At 41.0% G+C, this 15,557-nt stretch overlaps 1 protein-coding gene across 1 annotated transcript in view; it reads left to right on the top strand.

Moving 5' to 3' along the window:
- The window catches only part of LOC111230678 (plexin-A1-like), a 224,213-nt gene that overhangs the window by 81,645 nt on the left and 127,011 nt on the right, over positions 1–15,557 (top strand). The window contains exon 5 of the mRNA XM_022757485.1: positions 4,418–4,549. Coding sequence (XP_022613206.1) covers positions 4,418–4,549 — 132 coding nt within the window. The remainder of the gene's footprint in view (positions 1–4,417; positions 4,550–15,557) is intronic.

The following is a 15,557-nucleotide window of genomic DNA, read 5'->3' as shown; positions in this document are numbered from 1 at the left end:
CTAATCCCAGGAGGATAGAGAAGACGGAGATGTCCGAGGAGAGCGGGGGGGGGGGCATGCAGGATGGTAAAGGAGAGTCCAAAGTCAGAGCGTGGGTGGGAAGCTCATTAGGAAAAAGTCACCTTTAACTTCCATCCTGATCCTCACTTTCCCCACAGTGTCGGTCTCCGTAGAGCTGCGTGACTTAAGGTGCACCAGAGAGACGGGCCGTCCTTCATCTGAAAGGTTGAAGACATGATACATGTCTTATTGCGCTGTTCTCACGCAAGACGCAAAAACGTGTTCCTGCCTCCTCAGTGTACGTCACCCTGGAAAAGAGCATTAGCTAAATGCCTGGAATATTAATGGAGAGTTCAGTAAATCATACACACTGCAGCGTCCCTGCTTTGAAGTGACTGAGCTGAGCGATGTGTCATTTTAGCCCGGATATATTCCAAATAAACATTGTGTTTTGAAACTAATTGATTGGTGGATAATTTGAATGCAAATAGCAGCAATTACTGTTCAGCGCACTCATCAGAGAGTGGCACTGCTGAGCAAGATAAAAATACATATGATTGTGTGGCTCCAAAGAGGCAAACTAATCATTAAAAAAAACTGTCTGCTTTAATGACTCATAAGCTTTCAGTAACATCAAAGTGGGAACCTTTATGGGGTTTGTTTTGGTCTAATAATCATCCTGGAAGCAGTTAGAAAGGCATATTTAAGCACCTTTTAAAACAGGTTGACACTGCTTTTGGACCAGAGTCTCTTTCATCTTATAGCCTGAGCTCTTTGCTAATAAGTTCCAGAAAGTGAGAGACTGGACTAAATGGAAATATAAAAAAGATCCAGATGCCCCAGTGTCACTCCTTTTTTTTATTTCCCACTTTTATGGCTTTGAATTTAGTGAGCACAGACTACAGAGAGAGCGAGAGAGAGAGAGAGAGCAATTTATGAAGCTGGTTCCTTCAGCGAGGTAAACAGATGACATTCATTTGAAACTCTTGTAACATAAAGCTATGCTTAAATGAAGCCGTACAAACAATGCAAAGTTTTCCACTAGATGTGATCGCACAGTTTGCGTCACGTCAGTGTGAATTCCAAGAAAAGCAACTGGAAAAAGTAGATTATCGGAGGGGTTAATCAAAGTTTCTCACCCTTAAGTGCTGCCACTTCCTCGCTCTGTGTTTGGACAGGGTAACTTCCAGAGTGCAGAGGTCGCAGAAGGAGAGCAGAAACCTGCAGGCTAGTAGAATAGATGAGAATCTACAGTCACCTGCTCCAGTCTGCAGCCCCCCCCCCCCGTGCCAGCTGACCTGAATCCCACTCCAACTGCCCTCTGCCCCGAGCTGTAGGGCAGAGCACGCTCCCTGCTCCTGCTCCCCCCCCTCGCTCCGCCACAGTCCTTCACTCCTCACAAGCGATAGGACGGCCCAGGGCATGTAGCAGTTTTAGACAGGTCAGATAAAGTGTTTTTGTTTGTTTCTTGTGAGTTTTCATATTTTTTTTTTCTTGTGTGTGTGTGTGAGTGAGTGCAAGCTGTTGTTGACACAGAGAGAGAGAGAGAGAGAGAGAGAGAGATGGAAGTCATCAGAGCCAAGTGGACGAAAGATCAATTCACATAAAAAGTTTCAGTGTGTGTTTTTGTGTGTGTCTTCATGTGGGAGCAACATAAGCGACTGCTGAAACTAATAACAACTGGGTCACACACACAAACACTGTAATTTGCAGCTTTTGTGACAAAGTCTGACAATCACATGTTAACAGCATCAGATTCCAACAGAAACCTGCTGCTCTTTGTTCTATTTCTTGCTGTAAACATCCTCACATTTTTAGCAATAAGTGTAAAATCTCTATATTTTATACTCTCAGTGTCCCAACGTGTAACTCCTTAAAGCTGATTTGTCAGAGCACTTGACTTTTAACCAAAGCCGCCTCCTCCTCTTAAGCAACAAAAGCACATACAATGATGACAGCCTGTCTGTTAGTGAACCTTCTGTTCAGAAAAAAAAGATTAAGGGGAACTCTGGAAGTGATTTGGCAGATAATAACCACAGAGACTGTTGAGACTATAATGAGAAAAAAAAAAAAAAAAAGGAGAGATGACAGAGCGAGTCTAGGCGACAGAAAGTTTTAGAAGACTAAACTGCTGTCAGGTGATGGATGAGCAGATAGAGGTCGGGAAATTAGAAAGAGAAAGATCCAGACAAAAAAAAGTACAGAGGGAAGGGAAAAAAAATCCACTGGCTGGTTCAGGAGGAGCGACCCTCATGACTCTCTCATTTTGTCAGTCGACTTAACACCGGCCGGCACCAAAAAAAGAACCATCATTCGGTTGTGTAGTATACTTACATCTACGGTGTGGCGGCAATGATTGTGAGTTTCAGCATAAATTGAGAACCAAATGAAAGTGCTGAAAATGTTATCTGCCACTTAAATAGCTGTTTTTCAGCCGACAGAAACATTTTGAGTAAACTTCTGAAGTGTTAACTGCAAATGAAACGGGAATTGAATGTTTTTACATGAGGTGAAACCGACTACATCGTTTTCCCCAACACACTGTAGCTGCTGTGCGCTAGAGAAGACGGAATGAGTCTTGAAAGAATTAAAAGTATTCAGAGAGAATTTGTTGTTGTTCTTCAAGGTTAGATGTGTTTTTGCAGAGGCTAAGGATGATAACAAAGATACAAGACAAGGTATAAACCTGATATGTGGCTGGACTGCGAATGGGTGTGCACAGGGTGCCGTAAGTCCAAGACAGTATTTCTTTCCCGGTCAGACCATGCGCCTTGTCCTTTCATCATGTGGACACATGGGGGATGAGATCATACACAACAAAACTAAAGGTTAAATGCTGTTTTAACTTGCCGGCGTTAAATCCTCCTTTCAGTTCACGGATGGCGCCACACAGCCAGGCATGTCAAAATGCTTATTTCTAAGCTTCAATAATTAATAGAAGATAATGTGTAAATGCACAATGTGCCGTCAACATAAAAAAGTAAATAGGGTATTGTCACAGGTGCACAAGCGCTTGAGAGTAAATGTCCATTCATGATTTTATTGTTGTTCGCACTACAGACTGTTCGGACTGGCCGTCGCGCGCCCTGGGAAGAAATCCCAGTTTGCCGCCACATCGGTGGTCCGGTTAAAAACTCTGAAACTCTAGCAACCAGAAATGAGACAATGCGCTTACTGCAGCACGTCAGTGCAGCAAAAAAAAAAAAAAAAGAAGAAACAAAGGGTTTCAGTCCACTGAAACACAAGAGAGCTTTCAATTTGAAACGGTTACAGTGTGAAGTGTTGAATTTGTATTAACTTGTAATGCAGTAACGCTAAGAGGGCAAATGGGAGCGGATCAAAATGAGGCATTGTGCATTGTACAATTATCAAACAGAGGAAAATAGAAACGAAGGCTTGTTACCTTCTGCAGTTGAGTTAGATAAAAGGGTTATGGTCGAAACTGTTGTGGATTTGCTGATGATGTAATAGAAACATTTCACGCCAAACCATTTTGAAAAGAGCAGCGGCCGGCGGGAAAAGTCCGACACTCGGCTAGCCGACCGATGGTGTAGCTTCATCACTTCTCACTCAGTCGAGGACATTCGCAGATGTAGTGCTGTCCCCAGGCTGTTACAGCAGAAAATATGACAATACTGTAATACAGAGGTTCCTCAAGCCACGGGCCATGATGTTTCTTCCCATCAATACTTGTCATGTGAAGTCATGCTGACGTTCCTGCTTTATTTGTGCTGAAACTGATTGGATGTCAGTGCTCTGTTTAGTTGAAGCATCAGTTCATAACTGTGTGTAAAAAGGAATATGTATGACGATGACAGCCTTGAAGGTGGTGTAGGTCTTTTATTATTATGACTGTCTTGCACATGAAGTTTGAAAAAATATTATCATATATCATCATATATAAGTATATATGATCTCTGGTTTTTATTATTGTTCATTATTTGCCCATATGGTCTAGCCCTGATAGGAACCTGCAAATGTTGTTGCTTTTGTTGTTGTTTCACCCAAATTGTACAAAACACATCCTCTCACTTACCTCTAATGATATTGAGCCATGCAGGTAATATTGTTTTTTATCTGACCAGGTTTTGAGATATATAAGAGATATATGAGATTTCTGCTTCCACTCTTAATACAATGGAGGTGAATTGAATTTTTTTTGGTGGTGTGTTGCAAATAGCATCATGTCTCTCCAGGTACAAAGTCCCTGTTTCTCTAATAATCCACAGACCACATGAATAGTTTTTATTTCATCTGAGGAAAATTCCTATTCCTGTTACAGCTGTTTACAGTGTGTTCACGGGATTACCATGAGTAATCAGGGGAGCAGCCACGGCAGGAGTCAAGTGTGATTTATTTGTCCTTTGTTGTTTATACTATTATTAACCAGTAACCATTCTCCTCTGTCCTCTTCCAGATCCTTGTGAACTCCATTACCCAGCCTGCCTTGCTGTATGAAAATGTGGTGGTGAGTGATGGGAGTCCCATCCTTAGAGATCTTCTCTTCAGCCCGGATCATCAATACTTATACGCCCTCACCGATAAACAGGTATGAGAAGCACACACGTGAACACTCACAATACGGTGATATATTCATGCAAGGTTAGCAGTGCATCCCATAATGCATCCTTCTGTTGCCGTGACAACTGTAACGATATGATGATCTATGGTCATTTTTCTGTCTGGTGGTTTTAGGGTGAGCTCTAGTGATATAAAGTGACATAAAACACACACACTGAACAAGGTGTGTGTGTAAGTGTACATACGTTTGCAACGATATACACACACTGCTTCCACACTCAGATCCACAGTACTGAAAACAGATCCAGAGAAGGTTAGAGAGAGAGAGAGAGAGAGTAGAAGAAAAAAGAAAATGATGACAGGGGAATAGCACATAAACAGTTAATGAGGAAAGATGTATTGAAATCATACAGAGCGGGAGCAATCAAGCTAATTACATATCTACAGTGCATGTATACATTTGCAAATTAAGCAGTATTACATGTCCATGTGCACACACACACACACTCACTTAGACACACACACACACACACACACACACACCCACATGAGTGCTAATTAATATCATGAATATTAAATGTGTCACATATAGGATGAAGCCTCATATCCCCCTTCCACCAGGGATAGCCTACAGTATATATACAACCTCTGCATTTGAATTGAAGTGTGAAAGATTTAGTCTTTCAAAGTGTGACAGTTTTAGATTTTTGAATCAAACTCTGCAAGAAAAAAACCAGATGAATAATAAATCTGGTTTTCACTTTGAAGGCCCGGTCGCGTCCGCATTTAAAACACTATCTAGCTTATTAGCAGTGTTTCATTTGACCTCCTCTGTGAGTGGATAAACTATGATCTACATGTTTTTCAGACATTTATGGGGCAGGAGTTAATAGTACAAATACATTATTTTTAATAAGCCTACACTTTGTGTACTTATTGTACTGGTAGCGACCAAGCTAACAAGCTTGCCAACTATCAGTTTCATTCCTTTAACAGTTCTTTAATGAATTATTAAGCAGCGAAATGCAACGAGGGGGAGTAAACAGAACTGTAGCAACTCTGCAATCACTAGCATGTTCCAGGCTGGCTAACATATTAATGGTTGGCTTGGTAGCTTGATACAGTACTTTACTATGTAGCCCTGCAAATAATCACCAAACTTTTAGAACAAATAATTTAGCAAAGATACACAAATGAATTTCACTGTGCCACTTTCTGCGTGATAAGGCTTTAGTTTACAGTTCATAGGTTAATTGTTGCTACTTTTATTTAATTTAGAAAATATGTATTTTCAATGGACTCATGAAAGCAAGTGCATTTAAAGAGCATCTTTACCAAATCAGTACGTTTTTGTAGTCACTGTTGTCCAGTATTATGTGGCTTTTTCAATTGAATTTTTCATGATTTGCTTTTGTCTCACTGACCTCTCATTTCCCACACTTCATCTGCAACATAAAAGGTACAACGAAATCCTGCAGTCGTGGCATCTCAGCGTTGTTATCTTGACCTGTCTTCAAACAATTTGTCAGAGTTTAGCTGCGGCTGCTCTTCCACTTTCTCTCTTCTCCTTCCTTTTACCTGCATGACTCTTATCTCCTAACGGTTAATGACCGCGATGTGATAACCTTCAATGAGACTCCCCACTATGTAGACAGTAACTGCCATGTGAGTGCTGTGTAATTTACCAGCGATTAGACATAATTGACTTCCATGTATCTGAATGAGTCCGAAGAGGAAGTGGAGTGTAATTGATACAAATGGACGTCGTCTGTGTTGATTTGACCGGGGAAATAAGGCCCCTTCGATCACGGATAGGAGTCCAGGGAGTGACTTGTACTGTACCGAGAGATACATAAATATATACTGAAGCAGAGGGAGCCTATCCACATGAACACACTCGCTGAAACACAGAATCATGTATGCATGCATAGAAAGAAAAACTTGGATTTGATTAGGATTTAATTCCCAAAATTACTAACATTGACAACAAAATTAGAATCAGTGTGAGTTCCTATATTCATTATACTGCCAACAGTAGAATAAAGCTGAATTTCTAGATCGTGACAGCGCTGCTAGATCAGCAATATTACAAAATGTACTGTAATTGCAAGGTCAAGTCTCAGATGAACCACAGAAGGTGAGTGTCTGAAAGAGAAACTAGAGCTTTGGGAAACCTTCAGAATCATTTACTGTGCATTTGCACAAAAGAAAAAAATAGTGAGCTGTCAACAGAGACTATAAGACTTAAGCAATGCTATCAATTTTAATGACAATACTGTACCAGCATTGGGCCTGTATCCAATAAGTATCTCTGATTCAGCCAGCAGTGCTCAGCAGCTGCTCAGCAGGATGAAGAAAGCTGCATGGAAAGTCCATGCTGGGAGTGTTTGCAGATTTTCCCTTTTAACTCCTGTCATCTGCATTAAAGATGACTGCTATTGCCACCAGAAAGTCTGTTTCAATTATTAAAGCCAGTGCTTTATTTTTGATGAGCGCTGATATGTCCACTACATGCCTGTGCATGTTAGTGCAGCGAGTATGGGAGGTCCTGTGACAGGGAGAAGCCTGGTACAAACCACAATGCTTCTCCGCTCAGAGTAGGTTTAGAATATAATCAGGAATCCAGTTTGAGGGTTTTTTTCTTTCTTTTTTCCTCCAAAACTCGTTTTCTTTTCTTTTCTTTTCTTTTACTAGAAGGAACAGTTTGATATTTTGGGAAATGTGGTCATTCATTTTCTTGCACACTTTCTTGACATGGAGTTTCTTGAGTTAGATAAAAAAAGATTAATAGCAAATGCTAGAGCTGGCAGGCGATTAGCCTACCTTAGCTTAAAAAATGAAAGCAGGGGGAAACAGCCAGCCTAAATAAATCTGCCTGTGGGTACATTTAAATTTTAATAATTACCCTATTATATTTTGTTTCCTTAATTCATACAGAAACAGAAAAACAACAAGTTGTAATTTTACAGATGGCAAAAAGACTCCAGGACATGTTAGTTAGTGAACTTTAGAGTTGCTGACAGGGAGGTTTCATGCTAAGCTAACTGCTTGTTGGTAGCTTCATATTTAGTATGTAGATATGAGAGTGGTATTGATCTTCTCATTCTACTCTCAGAAAGAAAGGAAACAAGCATATTTCCCAAAACGTTTCCTCCTTTACTATTGGATATTCTTTCAAAGCTACAATAGCAAGTGCAAATGAATTCAAGATGGCAGATTCATACAGTGGCTATATCTGCACCGGATCATTTTTGCCTCACACACATGCTGTGATGGCAATTTTTGTTTTAAATTTTATCTTTTAACTGTAATTTTGTTTCAGCGAAAATCCGAAACCACACTATTTGACAGAGTAGACAAGACAGAGTGACCATCTCTTTGGACGGCAGAGATAATGGCCTTTCACTTCAACATTGACCAAATTCACAGTCCAGTCAGAAAATGAAACAGAGTATAAGAGATAGAGAGAGCGAGAGCTGTGGTGGGAGTTGAAAAGGTGGGAAAATATAATTGGTTCGCAGGATATGCTCTGTTCCTTTCTCTGCCTCTTTCCTTGCCTCATCTTTTCAATATTCTTAGGGGTCCTCACTTTCAGATGGAGTGAGTTTGTGGAGTAAGTGCTCTCCCGGTTGCGGCTTCACACAGCATAGAATAGAATAAGGATCTTCCCTCTGCTGCTGAATGTGAACTTGTGTTCCAGACAGTACAGGACCAGAGGGTGTGCAGAGCCTCCTCAGCCTGCTGATGAGGAACGTTTTCCTAGCCAGAGGCTGTCTGGACTCCAGATAATGTATCGTGGTTTAAGGTCGCCGGCCAAGCCCAGGGGTGTATAAACTCCTGCTTTTCTTTCAAGTCAAATAAAAAAAAAAGTATCCAAAACAAAAACTGTAGCTGTTTTCTCTCTGGTCTGTGGACAGAGGTTTAGTTACATTTGGGGATCCAATCTAATGAGAAAATACAAGGAATGATAAATTCCCCAACAGCAATAGCACAGAGTTTAACAATGTTTGATCAGTTGTCCTGAGACTGCAGGAGTTTAGAGATGTAGCTGCCTGTTACGGAGAGCATAGATTTCCAATACGGCTGCCAGAGGGTGTGGCATGTGCAAGAAGGTCCAAGGGTGGTGAAGGTGCTGCGATCGAATGGGAAGAGCAAAGGGGTTCCCATTAGTGAAGCGTGTCACAACCTTGCGGCTACAAACACATAAAAGCTTTACTTTGTTAGTCAGGTAAAGATTAGCTTGTTGCATATGGTGATAATGTGTTAGTTACATTGTGGTGTTACAGGACAGCAAAAATAAACATTAGTTCCCTACATTTTGTAATTCTTGTTTTTTTAAAGAAGCTATTTGTAAGTTTTGCTATTGCTGCATGGCCAGCATTATCATTAACAGCTGTTTACTTACCAGCGTAGAAGAAACGTTCAGCATCAAACTTCACTTTATGATACCAAGTCACATTAGCGTCCAGGCTGCCCTGAAGAAGTAGCGCTGCTCAGAGGGCGTATTATAAACTCTCGTCTTGTAAACACAACGATAGCTGAAGCTCTTGCCAAGACAGGTAAGTAAACAATTGTTAATGCGAACGCTGGCTATGTAGTAATAGCTAAACTTACAAATAGTTCCTTTTGAGGCAAAATGTTTTTATGCACACATGCAAAAGAATTAACCGCAAACGTCACAGACACAAGTGAAGTCTATGTTTATGTTTTATTCCAGAAAAAATACTTGCAAACCGTAAATTGTCACGTGCGATACGTGGTAGGACTAACATTAATGGTAAACAGGCTAGTTTTAGCTAGTTTCTGGAATATGCCAGATATATAAGACCAATAAATACAAGGCCAAATGTCAGTGTCAAGCTGTAAGCTTGTGGTTAACATGCAAAAAGTTGCTTATTTCCATATCCGGCAGAGAGATAGAACAACATTAGCATTAATTTGGAGTCATGTTTCTGGCAATTGAATATTCTCACCCCAATATTCCCTCTGTTTTTACCCCTGTTTTAGTTTCCACAAAGACCTCAGGGTAATAGTTGGCTCCTCAGTTTGCTAATTACAGGTTAGCATGCAGTAACGCTCTGGGCTATAAGACCAAAACAATGAGATGAAAGCCACTAAATTAAAAGAGCACAGGGGACCTTAAAGTTATGTGACATGTAAAAATGTGTGCATAATTAACAACTCTCTGAAACTGAAACAACGAAAAAAAAAAAAAATGCTGTTCAAGACGGTGATGCAGCTCACTCCTGCACCTGGGGTCTTCTGGAGTAAGGTCTGCTGTACGGTAGCACCCTTCTCACCATGCCACTTCAAATCCCATCATATACTCATATACGTGGACTCTATGATGAGCGTTTCAGAAGTGAGCTATACCTTCACCCTGTTTGTCCTCTTCCTCCCCTCTTCCCCCCCCCCCCCCATTCCTCTCTCCTTGTTGAATAATAGAAATGCCAAGTGATGAGAGCTCAAACATCAAAAAGCCCATTTCCCAGCTTGACAGAGCAATTTACCTTTTCCCATATTCACTCACACACATAATTAAAAGTGGTGGATTGGACTGCAGCATATAGACTGCGCATCTGTACAGCAGTAGAGACTCGCATGTAAGCATCCGCACACACATAGAGTGAAAACATAAAACCGTCCGATTCACTGCGAGAGCAGAGTTTTTCGATTAGCGAGCGATGGATTTATACACAGCTCTCTTTGTGTCTCTGCTATACACACACACACACACACACACTGACACTCACACACACACAGTTTCTCTATGTCCTCTCGCTCTATGTATATCTATGTATCTTTGCCTGCCTTTAGCTTTTGGTCGGTCGCTTTCTGGTCGGTGATGTCATATCGTTTTTGTGCTCATAAAAGCGAACAGTGACTCTAAATCAATTTTATCATTGCTGTTGTTTCCTCCTTACATGTTCAAATTGTCCCGATTTAATAAAAACAGCAGGGTAAGAGAGATTTTTCATCCTGTCATTACCGTCTGTTGTTGACGTCACCGAGACAGACATATTTCTTGGATCCTTTATGTCCCCATGGTTGACATCACCTAATTGCTTTAAAGGAAATGACTAAGTGGATTACATCTCATAATATATTGATTTCTACTGTACCTTTCTACCTAATTACTCACTTATCATATAATTACCTTGTGCTGCTTCCAAAGTGCAGCTATGAGGTGAAGCTTTCTATTTACCTAATTCCTATTATAATGAGTTATTCTTAGATTTCATTACAGGCTAATCGAGCCAGAGGCCATGTATTTTATATTTTGATTTGGTTTTTTTTGGGGTCTTGCAATCTACTTCTTGTGATCTACTGGATGTACAGAGCAGATCTGAAGCCAAGCCCAGCCTCTGATCTTTTCCCCGCCTTAGCGACACCACCAGATTTCCACTACTGTACTCACAGGGCAAGGTCAAGCCTGTCTGCTTGTAAAACAGCTTCGTAAGGTGACCCGCTGGCAGCCAAAGGCTTCGCCCCCTGCCTCCGCGAGGCCGCTCAGACAGTGGCATAATGGTCTGATGATGTACCTCCGTGTATTGATTTAGCTACAGTACAGAAATGTACTGAGCTGTACTGTACTGCACAGCGGAGAAACCCTACCCCTGGCACCGCATCAGAGAGGGTTCATATTCAATTCACTCAGCATTTACTGCACTTGGAGGTCAGGGAGAAAAGACTGTCGTGTGCTCCTTTTTTAAAACAGTTTCTTTGGTGTTTGTCCAACTTTGAAGTCGCTAAAAAAATGTTAGTGAAGACAGGGACGGGGAGAATAATGAGACGAGGATACAGCAATCTAATGGAAGTGCCCTTGGCCCTGTCAGCTAATTGCAGAGTTGAGTTTTGGGATGGCATGTCTTAGCAGTTGTTTTTTCGTTGGAAAACTGAAATTAAAGTGACAGGATTGTTAAGACTATTGCTTAAAGTCAGTGTCATTTCAAGCAGAAGGCAGCCGTGAAAATAAATTCTGAAGTGTCTCTGAGAAAGACATTGAAGTCTTCCAGGGCCACTGCTGTCTGGAGATGAAGGTTGATACTTGCCTTTTACTCACCTCTGAACTCCAAAAACATTTTTTTGCATAAACCAAAATGAGCGGGGGCTGCTAAGTAGATATAAACAGTCACTGTGGGGGGGTGGGGGGGTGCTATGCCTGGCTTCTTCTAGAAGCTGTTTCTTAAGTTGACAACAGTAGAGGAAGTGTTGCAAGAAGTGTTGATAGCAGCTCTTGCTTCTGTGCTCATTAACAGTCTGTGTGGCGTCCACTGCATGTGTTGTGGTGTTTTCTTGTGAGGGTTTGAGACCTTGGCACAGCTACAGTTTCCTCATGGTGGTAGTCAGTTTAACAACTGGGAAATGCACATCATACCGTCTCTGCACAAAATCCAATTCAGGCAATTAGCGTTGAATTTCGAAAAGCATTTGAAGAAAATATTTTTTATTGTTATTTCAAACATAAATGACACATTTTTATTATATATCCCTGCAAAACTTAAGATTACTTACAACTTAAAATAATTCATGAAGCCTTTTTTAAATTTAGTCATATTTTATTTTAGTTGTATCATTATTATATGAATCATATTTGCACTGTGGATGGCGTGATAACCTGCCTCAAGGTGTCTGTCTGTCAAGGCAGAGATGAGTGATCGGCTGATCAGAATGTGATTTGTGAGACGATCAAAGAGACGGACAGCGAGAGAGAGAGAGAGAGGGAGAGAGAGAGAGATGTCTTAATGTGGCTGAGAGGAACAGCGTGACTTGGGTTTGAGCGAGAGAATGGATTAAAGTTGATTTGTCAAAGAACTGAACTGAGTGACTCTGAAGGTGTGTGTGTGTGTGTGTGTGTGTGTCTGTGTGTGTGTGTGTGTGTGTGTGCGTGTGCGTGTGTGTGTGCGTGTGTGTGAGTGTGTGTGTGTAAATAAGCGAAGGTTGAGACGGACATGGGACGTATTAGATCTTTCTTGTGAGTTTGTATGCTTGAATGCTGCTTTTTGGAGCAAACATCAGACATGTTCATTTTGTATATGAACCACAGAGTGTTTGAAGCCTCAGTTCAGCATTTGCTTTTAATAATTTGATGACAAGATTGATACCACTCATGTGTCTGTTTGTTAAATATGAAGCTACAACATCACCTCTGTTCGAAGGTAAAAACATCTCTACCTCTAAAGCTCAATAATTGATGTGTTACATCTTACTTGTTAAAACTTGTTAAAACTACAGCTGAAAGCTTGTTTATTTAACTTGGCTTTTAATTAATTCTCTCATATACTCACATCTCACATTTACTGTTCTTACTAGTTTGTATTTTTATTTTCATTTACATCTTATCTACAGTCTTTCTATTGTTTATTTTCATTGTCCTTATATCTTCCCTTTTTTTATAGTACAATTTGTTAGTGTTTTTTTTTTTTTGTAAAGCACTTTGAGCTACACGTCTTGTATGAAAAGTGCTGTATAAATAAAGTTTATGATTATTATTGGTCAAATTCGGAAGTAAAACATGAGCTTCACAGGAGCTGTAGGCAGATTTTGTTACGTTTGAACAGAGCTAAGCTAAGCTAGCTGTTTGCCCCTGCTTCCTAAGCTGACCGGCCTCTGCTGTAGCTTCGTTTTTAACTGCTCAGAATAAGAAAGTGGATATCCCCAAAACTATCCCTTAATGTTCCTTTCAGGCGAGCACGGCTTCTTCTTTAGCGTAAAGGGAGCACTCCAGTATTTTTTTTATTCTCACTAATATTAAGGGTGTATATTTACATCAAGTGATACACAATGCGGTTTTAAACTGTAAACAACCACTGTAATCTCAGCCTGATCTACACAGATCTACTAGTTTCTTCCTGCTATCTGTATTGCACAGGAGTGACACAAAGGGAGAAATGACAAAGATAAACATGTTAAAGAAGGAGACTTTACAGGTTTTGCTGATCATACACTGTCAGTAGGGCGTTGGGTTTCCATCACACTCCCTGTGGGATGAAGAAACTGCAGGAATATGGCAAATACCTGCTGGTGATCACAGAGCTAATGAAAACAAGAATGCACTTTCTCAGGATAAGGATGGAGAGATTCTCTCTCCTCACAAAGGTCTATATGTCTCCTCTGTTTCTGCGCTTGCTGTCTTATTTCTTCCATGGTTTTGTCTGTTGGGTGTTTACCAGTGATCTATGGTCTCATTTGCTGTGTTTTTTCTATGTCCAGCCAAATTCAAGACAGATGAGAGCACAGCACAAAGACGGAAAGGAAGAGAGGGAAGGGAAATTGGAGGGACAAATAAATAAATAAGTAAAACCAAAATTTTAAAGGATCCAAAATTCTCCAGAGAGGAAAAAGTGTGTCTAAGCCAAAGACTCTTTGTCTTACTGAGGTGACTGAGGAGCGCGTGTGTTTGTGTGTGTGTGTGTGTGTGTGTGTGTGTGTGTGTGTGTGTGTGTGTGTGTGTGTGTGTACATGTGTGTACATGTGTGTACATGTGTGTACATGTGCGTACATGTGTGTACATGTGTGTGTACCTGTCTGCTGTGTTCACTGAATTGTAATTTACAGCCACACGTTAAAGTTCATGCAGTTTATTAACTCACAGAGCAGCTGCATGAGCAAATACTTCTGCATCAACGTATGTATGTAACCACAAATTGCATATCTGTGTGCATGTTGCTGGTAACATGGGCGTGTGTGTGGCAGTCTCAAAATCCAGTTTACTGGCAGAATAAGCCATCCATCACCCTATTGTGTAGTGATAGCGCCTTATACACCCCACCCCCCACCCCACCCCCACCCCTCAATATTATACAGATGGGACAATTACAGCTGGGCCTATAGCTGCAACTAGCTGGGACCACACGGGCCCCATATGCGGAAAGAAACATCAGTCGCAATTACATTTGTGTGTCTTTCTCATCCATCCTTCGCTGCATTCCTCATACCGACCCCCCCCCCCCTTCCACCCACACCCCCTTCTTTCCTCTCATCTGCCACTAGGCAAATTAAGAGCCTCTCTATCACGACCCAAATGAGAGAGGCTCATTTGTAGCTGTTATTTATTTGTAACCCCCTCCCTACATCCACCCAGCATCTCCTCCGCTCTCCCTCTCTCCTCCGCTCTGGAAACATGACAAAAAAGAAAAGAAAAAGCATCTGAATCACACCAGAAGTTTTTTTTTTTTTCTTTCTCCACAAATGTTGTCCATTATTGGTTTGAAGACTAAAAACTAATGGTTAAAATGGGCATTTTTTTCCCTCTGAGATCTTATTCTTTCCTCCACCTCTTCTGCTCATTCTCCCCACCACCCCACCACCCCCTCCCTTCACTGTCCACAGATGAATGTGTTTCCCTCTACAGCCGCAAATAGGCCAGGGATGAAAATGCCATATTTAATATAAGTAGGTGATTCTCACTTACTTACTGTCTCACACACACACTCTCACACACACACACACACACACACACACACACACACACACACACACACACACACAAACACAAACACACGCGCTCCTCAGTCACCTCAGTAAGACAAAGAGTCTTTGGCTGAGCATCTCTCGTTTCCCATCCCATTATCTGTTTTCTAAAACTCAATAATTGAACTGTTCTATTGGAATACATCATCCGCCCCACTATCACAAAACCCCATTGAATAAACTTCTCTCCCTGGTTATTGTGCTTGAGCATGACATGTTTTTTTTTTTTTCCTCCTCCCTCTATCAGATAGGCTGTATTACTAGCGTGGTATTTGTCCAGGCGCAAGTAATGACTACAATTTGCTGCTATTTGGTGTCCTGTAAGAGGCCTGTGCCTGGTAATGGTAGCATTATAATAGTTATCAGACACAGGTTACTATTATCATGCTATGAATCTGCCATAAGATAAGAGGAGACGTACAGTGTGAGGATAAAACAGGCTTCTGTGCTGTTTGCATGAATGCTGTCTAGGGGATGTATCTGGAAATAGCATCATATTAGTATCATACAATATCCCTACCACAAAAGGACAAAAGTAACAGGTGCCGAAAAATATATTGGAA

The sequence above is a fragment of the Seriola dumerili genome, unplaced genomic scaffold, assembly GCF_002260705.1.
Source record: "Seriola dumerili isolate Sdu_G_001 unplaced genomic scaffold, Sdu_1.0 BDQW01000278.1, whole genome shotgun sequence".
In the NCBI taxonomy this organism is placed as follows: Eukaryota; Metazoa; Chordata; class Actinopteri; order Carangiformes; family Carangidae; genus Seriola; species Seriola dumerili.
This window is presented reverse-complemented; position numbering and strand designations above follow the sequence as displayed.